Source organism: Vigna unguiculata, chromosome 2, assembly GCF_004118075.2.
Source record: "Vigna unguiculata cultivar IT97K-499-35 chromosome 2, ASM411807v1, whole genome shotgun sequence".
Taxonomy (NCBI): Eukaryota; Viridiplantae; Streptophyta; class Magnoliopsida; order Fabales; family Fabaceae; genus Vigna; species Vigna unguiculata.
The window spans coordinates 21959697-21969347 of NC_040280.1; the positions used below are offsets into that span (position 1 = coordinate 21959697).

At 35.0% G+C, this 9651-nt stretch overlaps 2 protein-coding genes across 4 annotated transcripts; one reads left to right on the forward strand and one right to left on the reverse strand.

Annotated features, from left to right (window-relative positions):
• Positions 1 to 342: 342 nt before the first annotated feature.
• Positions 343 to 4833, forward strand: LOC114168450 (protein COFACTOR ASSEMBLY OF COMPLEX C SUBUNIT B CCB4, chloroplastic). Of its 3 annotated transcripts, none has more exons than XM_028053268.1 (7): positions 343 to 730; positions 857 to 956; positions 1035 to 1108; positions 1445 to 1629; positions 1749 to 1819; positions 4036 to 4119; positions 4436 to 4833. In XM_028053268.1, exons 1-7 carry the CDS (start codon positions 414 to 416, stop codon positions 4517 to 4519), a joined length of 915 nt encoding a protein of 304 aa, XP_027909069.1. In that variant the 5' UTR covers positions 343 to 413; the 3' UTR covers positions 4520 to 4833. The 3 variants fall into 3 exon arrangements, with proteins under 3 accessions (XP_027909069.1, XP_027909075.1, XP_027909084.1); XM_028053274.1 differs by having other exon boundaries at positions 4406 to 4564; XM_028053283.1 differs by lacking the exon at positions 4436 to 4833 and having other exon boundaries at positions 4040 to 4119.
• Positions 4834 to 5185: 352 nt separating this feature from the next.
• LOC114168439 (glycosyltransferase family 92 protein RCOM_0530710-like) lies at positions 5186 to 7547 on the reverse strand. Its single transcript, XM_028053256.1, has one exon. It carries the CDS (start codon positions 7214 to 7216, stop codon positions 5423 to 5425), a length of 1794 nt encoding a protein of 597 aa, XP_027909057.1. The 5' UTR covers positions 7217 to 7547; the 3' UTR covers positions 5186 to 5422.
• Positions 7548 to 9651: the final 2104 nt, after the last annotated feature.

Below are 9651 nucleotides of genomic sequence, written 5' to 3' on the forward strand. Positions count from 1 at the left end.
TTTTTTTTTTGGCAGAGAGAAGACAGAGGAAGAGAAGAGGGAGAAGGGTGCAAGTGAAGTGTAAAGCAGTTATGTGGTGTGGGTGGCAGAGAGAAGAGAGATTAAGGGGCTGAAAATTTGAGTTCTCACAAAGTTAATGTTTTTCGCTCGTAAAATTTAAATTAATTATAATTTTCTATTAAGCCATGAGGATTTGTTCTGCTTAACGTGATATAGTTCAAATATGTTATATTTGATTATTAAATCATGCAAAAAAAATTTTTTTTGTGTATGAACAACTTTTGATAAAAATTGTTTATATTACCTTCAAAATAGCATAGTAACATAACATGACATCAAGCATCTAAAAATCTATCCCAGTTCCTCGTCTCCCTCATCTTGAGAAAGTCCACGTCATCCATTAACAAACTTTGATGGAAGCGGGAACTGTTCTCACTCCCACTCTCACTCCTCGATTGCACACTCGCGTTCCCTTTAACACTTCCAATTCAAATACCTTATTTCAACCGCGCTTCACTCTTTCGTCTCATTCTCCTTCTCCTTTATCATCTTCCTTTTCCGCTTCCAGTTACAGAGGCCCCACACCAAAACGCGATTTCCTCGCCGATTGGGTTTCCCAAAACGACGACGTCGTCCGCACCCTCCCAATCTATGTCGGCTCGGCTTCCCTCTTCGCCGTCCTCCTCAACCGCGCCCTCTCCGGCATCGCCCCAGTCGCCGACGCCGGCAGGTACATCTCTTCTTTCTATTCTTAGCTTAATTAGAACTCCTAGATCGAGGCTTGTTATTATTAGGCCTTGTTTGAACTTGTTGTTTTCAAAATCAGTTTGGTTGTAACGAGTGATTGCATTTGCAGTTCGCAGTCCAGAGCTGACCTGTTGACTTTGGGATTGGCCGTTACCAATATTTTGACTGGCCTCGTTTGGCTTTCGATAAGGCCTAAGTCTATAAATGTGGTGAGCTTCATTCTCCTCTTTGCATCGCATTTTTTTTCATTTCAAACGTGTTTATAATTGGCTGGATTCTTTGTCCAGGTAAATCCTCGAGGAGTTGAATGCAAGAGATTTTGCACTACACTTCCTGAAGTTGCGTTTAATGAGTTGCTTTGGTAGGTTCATTCGAGTTGCTAATTTCGGTCGTGTAAATTATTTTTTAATTCATAAGAATTCAACAAATATATCGCGAGCTTTACATATTAGCTGTACAATTCTTATCCAATTGTTCCAGTCGGTTAACTTTGTGAATGTGTAAAATAGTACCGCAGGGAAACCGGATCCTTGGCTTAGGTTTGATCAGGAGCTGTCAGTAAAAAATAGATGTTAATACAATCTGACATTTTTTTAAAAAATTTAATGGAAGAAAAAATCATAGTGATAACGGAAGGTGCTGCTTTAATACTTTTTCCTCCTGTTTATTGATAGTATGTATAATAATCTGTTCTCAGGGTGTGGGAATCTCTGTCAGATGCCACTTGTTGTCGTTCGCTTGTTGTTGTTTATGAGAGAAGTTGTGTACTCCAAATAGGTTTTGCTGCAGATTCTTCTTCTGGGAATGGTGAGGCTGTAAGTGTGGATGCCAATAAATTGATGCAAGGATCAGTATACCAGGGAGTTATGAAATCTGGTGCTCGTAAGTTTTGAACTATATGTTAACTATCACAGTCGTTGCTACTCAAATACGGTACTTTTCATTAAGTGAAGATGTGCCCTGGTATTCATTGAATCTTGTTTTTTTTTTCACATGTTCAGAGAGTTACTTGGCAAATTTATCTCTTTATCCTGGAAAATCTGAGCTGCCATTTCTACCTTTAAATACTCAGGTATTGTGTTTGTATGTATTAAACTTGTCCAGTTAAATAATGCGACGTGTCTATTTTATTCAATATTACTGTGTGCTCCAACTAGTTGCCCTGGTATGTCTTTCAAAAATCATGTTGAAGCACAAGCTTTTGTCTAGAAAGAGCGAAACATGGGGTGTGTTAGTATAATGGGTATAACTGAGAATCTTGAAACCTAGCTGTATGTCCAATTAATTCTCGGAGTCGATAGCTTGAATGACTTTTAATAGTTCTTGGCAACTGGTGTACTCGAGTTTTTGGAGTAAGACCCTTGAATAGAAGCTGCATATTTTAATCTGAATGTGGTAGTTTTGATTTCAACATATAACACAATTGACAAAATCAGTACTTTTAGTCCTTTAATTTAATTCTTTTTCTTCAGTTTGATCCATTAACTTTTAGTTATTTTACTTCGATCATCTATTATGTGTCTAACAAATTGGTCCTTTTCCATAGTTTTATCTAACCCGTTAATGGCATTTCATATAGAAATGCGTTGAAAATAGTGGTGTTCCAAGCTTTATGGTGAACGAAACTACCAAAGGCATTGCTCTACCTTATTTCCAAAAATAAGAGTACTTATTGGCATATTTTGGCTTTATTTCTGACTTTGTTATTCATTTCTTATTGTTGTGTCACATAATGTACAGTAGAAAATAAAACACTCAGGATTCTTGTTATGTTTGTGTGAATTTATGGCCAAAAGCTCATCACGTGCATAGACATTGTCTGCATTGTTTAGGTTTAAGTAATTTCATTACTGTTTGACTGCCACTTTGGAACCAGCTCCTATTAAGCATATACTTCCTGCAATATTATTCAATCAACTTGATAAAATGGTAGATGCAAAAATGGTCATTATAGTTTATTGGCTGCGTAAAACAAAGACATACAAGGTTCCAGTTATGAAGCACGGAAGCCGGACACAACGGTAGTGCGGCACCTATAGTCTCCAAAATAGGGGTTATGGCAATATATATATATATATATATATATATATATATATATATATAAGGTTAAATATGTTTTTGGTCTTTTAACTTTAAGTAACAATTGAAATTAATCTAATTTTGATCAAATTTAGTCTTTCAATTTTAGAAATGTGTAAATTTAGTTTTTTTAACCAAATTTTGTTAAGCTTATTTAACGTTTCAAATGTTGATTTGACACATTTTTACTTTAACGTTAGCTTAGACACGCATTTGAAATGTCAAATAAATTTAATAAAATTTGGTTAAAAAAACAAAATTCACGTATTTCTAAAGATAAAAAATTAAATTAGTCTAAAGTTTTGAAGAGAGACTAATTTCAATTTTCACTAAGTTAATGGACCAACAACATATTTGACCATATATATATATATATATATATATATATATATGTATATATATATATATATATACTCTCATTGAACATGATTATAAATTATTTAAATTGACCATCAAGATTATATTCAAAATCATCTATTAAAAAGTTAATCAAGTATAAGAATTCATCTAAAAACAAATTTAATGAGAGAAGGGAAAACACACAAGGTAAATATGAAATAAAGCAGTCATGTCTATATGATACATGTGAGATAAAAACTCGTGCAGCTACCGGTAGATGTTAGGAGCAGTAATATATCACTAGAATACAGAGAATAAGTCGTATTGCATTAATTGTTCTATATTAGAATTAGAAAGAGCCTTGACATGTTTTCCATAGAACATAACTGATGGAAGTAGGTATCAGGGTATATATTATAGTAAGATGTGTAACAAGGGGAGAGGGTTTTGCTACGTGCAGTTTGTGGACAAAGGATAACCTTGTAAGAGACTTTTATCTGTCTGTGGCTATACTCCGTGTCATTTTTATGTTCAGCGTATATTTGATTGCTTAATCAATAGGTGTTCTATCAGTATACTTTTTCGCAGCCCAAATTCTGACTGGCATGCATATGAAAGATCATATAATGTTATGTTCAAGTCAGTTAAGGTGAAGCATATGATCCCCTTTTTTCAAACCTTGATAAAACTCTATTTATAAACATTTTTGTGTTTATATAGGTCTTCTGCTTGCCCCTGTTTTTCCAGGGGGAGACTGGTATTCTTGGGGCTACACCACTGACCTCCTTTGTTATCAATGACTTGTTGATTTCGTTAATATCTACTATCTAATAACTAAAGTTACTCATACGATTATTAGTATTTTGTTAGGCAGTAATTTTACAGCCACTTGGAGATAAAGGAATTGCAATTATCGGTGGTGACACGATACGAGGTTACACTGCTTCTGATCAGGTACATTTCAACCTTTTTTTCATGTGATGCCCAAATTTATCGAAAGGATCGGATCCTGTGGCATGTGAAATTAGGTTGGCATCCTGTTTTTCCGAAATATCATTTCAACCCTATTTAAGGTTTCGAATTTCAGTACAGACATGACACTAGACAGTAGTACAAGCACATTTGTAGGTCCTGCATATTGTTTCGTATTCCTTAGACTCAGTGAGATGCACGTTTGTAGGTTAGTAGGTCCTGCATATTGTTTCTTATTCTTTAAACTCAGTGAGATGCACGTATGTAGGTTAGTGGCATAATATTCAAATGATTACAGGCATGGATCACTTATATTGGAGAGAAGCTGGATTCTACCCTTGCAAAATATGTGAAACATCACCCTCTGGCTTCCCAAGGTTAAGTTTCAAAGACTTGCGAGGTGGCCTCTCGTGCATGTTTTTACTCGATTTTAATGGAAATAAATCCTCGACCTTTTGCCGAGTTTTTTAGGATAAGAGGCTCATATTGATCGCATGTATATGTTATCCATTTTTCAAGGCAGTGTTCAGATTATTAGTCAGACTAGTTGAAAGTTGGTAACTAATTGTATAATAAGCGCATTTCTGATATTTTCATTTGCAAACATTCAACGCCAGTCTCCCATGTCCTTCCCTCAGAGATATATAATTAATTCTGGTTTGGCTTTACCACAATTAAGTAGAAGACCTTTTTCCATTTTGTTAGCTGCTGATTTTCTATTCATAGCTTACAGTCGTAGAGAATAAAAAATTTAACATTGACTTGCAGTTTATCATTACTGAAACTTCTGTTGGGACAAGTTTGATTGGTTACGACTTACGGCTAGAAAAATAGAGGGCAAAAATTATTGCAATGAAGCTTGATGTACAATAATAGGTCCCCCAAACTACAGCAAACCAAACCCCACTTTTTTTGAGGGTGAAATTTATATAAAGGGCGCCAAGGGAGCAAATTGAATGTACTAAGTACTGTACAGGCATTCTAAATTTAATATATCTAGACTTACCACGAATATATTAGTCTTACTGGATGTTATATACTTCATATGTACTTAACTAAAAAAAATGATAGAGAATTCATTCACATTGCTGCAAATATACATCTGTAATGCGTCTGTTTCTTGTCTATAAAATCATTTAAAAAATAAGAAAAACAAAATTTCTGTAACAGAAAGCTCCCCCTCCCCTAAAAACCAATGAAAAGAATGAATGCTTAACAAGTGTGATAATCGTGCTTTACATGGGTACCAGCTACCAATATGTTAGCACCCTCATTAGTATCTCCATTATAGTGAAGACCTTTCCCAAGGCATCAACCCTGTTGCAGGATCAGCAAAATAAGATAGAAGGAAGTCCTTCAGGCCAGTATCCCAAACCTCACAAAACTGAAGCCGCCAGTTAGGTGGTTCAATGGCTTCTGTTCCTAGTCCAGGTGCTCTATCCTTTGACCCTTTATTCTGGTCCTCCTGCCAGTCCACCACATAGGTAGCAACCCTTCTGAAAAACTTGGCTTTGAATGTCTCCCATACCTGGTACTTGTAGTGGTTCACAATAGCAGTACCTTCAGGCATGTTGTGGTACCTAAACCCCTCCCTCAGCTGAAAATGGTGCACCACATTCAGAAGACTGATGTCAAGCAAATCCGGCCGCACAATGGATTTGTGCCGCTCAGGGCTCTGAAGCCTGCAAGTGTACCCTAGTGTAACCCCTTGTTTTGGGGGCGAGTGTAACCCAGAAGGCCCGAAGCTATGACAAGCTGTTCTTATCTCCGCAATGGATTTCGAAGATGAGAAATTGGCAACCACCGATTTCAGATAATTCTCACCAGGAACACCTTCCCTCAAGTTTTGATGAAATTCGCTAGGAAAGTAGAAGAACTCATCAACATCAAAGAACCCTACCCACTTGCATTCCTCTCTAGCTCTCAAGGCGCAGTGGGAAAACCCTGCCTCCTGAGTCTTAATCCAAGGCCAGGACTTTCTACTAACATTAAATCCTTGAAGATCAAGATCCTGAACAACCTTTTCAATATCATCGTCACTGTTGTTATCATAGATAAACCAACGCTCCACTCCAAGCCAGGCATGGTACATAACCCACTCTCTGAGCGCAGAAGCTTGGTTCCACACCATAGTACATGCACACAACTCATACTTCCTGCTTTTCCTTTTCTGAACCCTACCACTACCAGGTGCACTAACTGTAGCTACAGAAGGCACAAGGACACGAACCGGGTGCCTCACATTGCCTCCCAAATAACTCACTGTGACCCGAATCCCTCGAACCTTATCCGGATTGTTCCTTATGCTCTGTGGTAACATACATCTCACAACTTCTTGAGCCACAGAAACCGCCCTGGTGTTAAACAAAAATGCATTGTTCTGGTGAAAACTCTTAAGTCCGAAATGGCACCGGATCCGGGTCGGATCCGATATCTTGTGGGGTCGGAGATTCAGCCCTTTCACGAACACCACAACGGTGTCACCGTCAAGGATCGCCTCGTACGCCACCCTGTCCCAAGATTGAGCCGTTTGGTTCATCAAAAAACCCAAATTCCGGCGACCGACCTCGCCGCGCCGCCGCAGTTCGACGATTTGGGAGCCGGCAGCGGTGTAGTTCGTCTGGGGAAATGGGCATCTAACAATGGATCGAGATTCATCATAGCGGTCCGTGGAGAGGAGCGGTTGAACCTGAAGTTGAAGGGGTGGAGCGGGAGAGGAGGCGTTGGGGTGGAGCGTATAGTAGACGCACTCTAGTTGGTGGAGTTGGTGTTGTTGAGGGGTGGTGAGGATGAGGAGATGGTGGTCGGGGAAGATGATACGGTGTTGGAGGGTGTAGGAGGGTGCGGTGGGATGAAGGGGATCGAGAATAGAGTTGCTTGCGGAAGAGTATAGGAGAGATAAGGTGGAGGCTGTGAGAGAGGGTCTGAAGGTGGAGGGAGTGAAAATGAAGAAATGATGGTGAGAAGAGAAGAAGAGGAGGAAGATTAAGAAGCAGAAGCATAGAAAAAGTGATCTTGATGAGATGTGAGTGTGTCTTCCCACCGCGCGCTTCCTCTTCCGCCTTTGTTCTGACTCCATCTTTTTTCTATCTCCGTTTTTTGGCTTGAATGGGTGGGTGAAAGAAGTATAAGAAGTGGATGATTGAAGTGGTAGGCGCTGTTTGAATAAGAAGAAAGAAGGTGTGGAACGCGTCTGTGGAAGATGGATTTAGAAATTGGAAGAAGAGAAGGAGAGAGAAGAAAAGAAAGAAACAAGAAGGTGCAGAGTGTCTGGAAGGGAATGGGGTAATGTAAATAGAAGAAGTTAAAAGGTCGAAAGTAGTGGTGGCGTGGTGAGATTCTGGGGTAGTCTGAGGTAAGACTAAGTTGCATTGGATTGCATTTGCATGATTGTTAGCTGTGTTTAGTGCTGTATTTTACTCTTATTTATTACGACTCATTATCGCGCCTGAAGCCAATGCTGCACTTTCTGCTTTTACTTTTTCTTCCTTATTAAACACACACTTATTATTCTGCACATGAATAATAAATGGTTAATAAGATCATGATTGTTACTATTATTACAATTTCCTAAATATTTTTTTTATTGTTTAGCAGTTTTTAAATAATTAATTTCTAACTTCTTATATTTATTCATATTTCTTTCGAATATCTCTTCATTTTTTTATATAACACATGATTTATTATTATTTTTCTTTACTCATAAGACCTGATTTTATTAGTCATTTACTGAGTAAAATATTAGCAATAATAGAAAATAAGGTTATGGTTATCATTATGTGTATACAAAGTTTTTTTTATCATTTTAACTGTTCTTTTGAGTATTAATTTAGTTTATTTTATTTCATTTTAAATATTTTAAGTATATTTAAAAATACACTATTTTAATTTATTTATATTTGATAAAGTATAAGATTATTAATAAATACACCATATGAATAATATATATAGTTAAAATAAATTTATATATAAAATAAAAAGATGACAAATAAAAAGTTATATAGAAACATCATATATTGTCTAAATTTTATTATTTACATTTATAAATTACCTTAACTAATAGTTTTACCAAATACGTGTAATTTATTGTATCGGTTATCAGTTAATTTATCAGGTTTCATCTATTTTGCAAAAACACCCAAGGATCCAACAAGTAAAACACTTCTCATGTACTTTTTAACATTCTTAATTAGAAATTATGAAAGCCATAAGTTCGTCAAATAAAAAGTTTCACAAATCTTTATGATTTTAAATTTTAGTTAACAGTACAAAATGTGTTAAAAGAGTGTGTGATTGATTACACTTTTGTAAAAAAAAAAAAATTAAGTTTGATAGATTTTAGTGTAACAATTTTCCATTATCAATTTACAACAAACATTCATTTAAGTCCATATTTTGTATAATTTGCATTTGAATTTATATATATATATATATATATATATATATATAAAATTACATGACACACTTATAATATTTTATACTATAATTAAAATTTCATAATCTCAATCAAAAATACGGAGTTAACCCAAATTATCTTAAAATAACTAAATTATGCGTATGGAATTTTTTTTCCCAAAGTTTCCACAATGGGCAGAATATATAGAAAAATTTAAATTACTTTCGCTTATAAAATGTTTTATTAAAATTTGCTTTATAGATGTTTCCAATATTAAAACAATTTTGTCCTTATAAGATTTAAAGTTAAATGAGGAAAAAGTATATCAGAGAGTTGGATAAAGAACGTATATTTAAATATTTTTGTCTCTATTCTTAATTAATATAGACTGTATAGAAAAAAAATCCATTAAAATATTGTTTACAGACACAAATGTTCCATGTCCTGTGGAATTTTAACGACAATTCAAACATTGCGTTGGCTTATGACTAATCCATGAGAAATTGAAGGCAGTCCAAAATGGAAATTGCCAACTGGTTTGTCAGTTTTGTTTCCACAGGTAATCTTTTATGAATATTATTTGAGCAAGTTAATTGGATAAATTCTTATACTCTATCATTTAATTACATATTATTTAGTATTATACGTTACATTTTAATTTTTTATAATATTTAAATGACACACTTGAGGTCGTCTTGCATCAATCGATGCCATAAAATTGATTCATTGAAAGAGAAATTATCACCTCTCCAAAGTTTGATTTTTGAGAAGGTTGAGATGATAAAATTGGAATTAAAATTATTCTAATTAGTGTTTCGTATATTTTTTTTCTTCATTATTTTTCTTATATTATAGCGTTATAATATATTTTATTAATTATTGCCTTTTGTCTTCCGGGTAATTTGACTATTTCTTTTAGTACTTTTAATATTTTACCAGAATTAATAGAAGGTTGAAAATATTTTCACAGCATAAATTAAATTCCATAAAACATAATCTGAGTTTCCTAATAACTCAATCTTCGTTAGAGAAAATCTGGATATTTTATGAATTTGGTGAAAGATTAAATTTGTTACCCTTAATGGTATTAATTGACAAAAAAAAAATATTATAAAGAT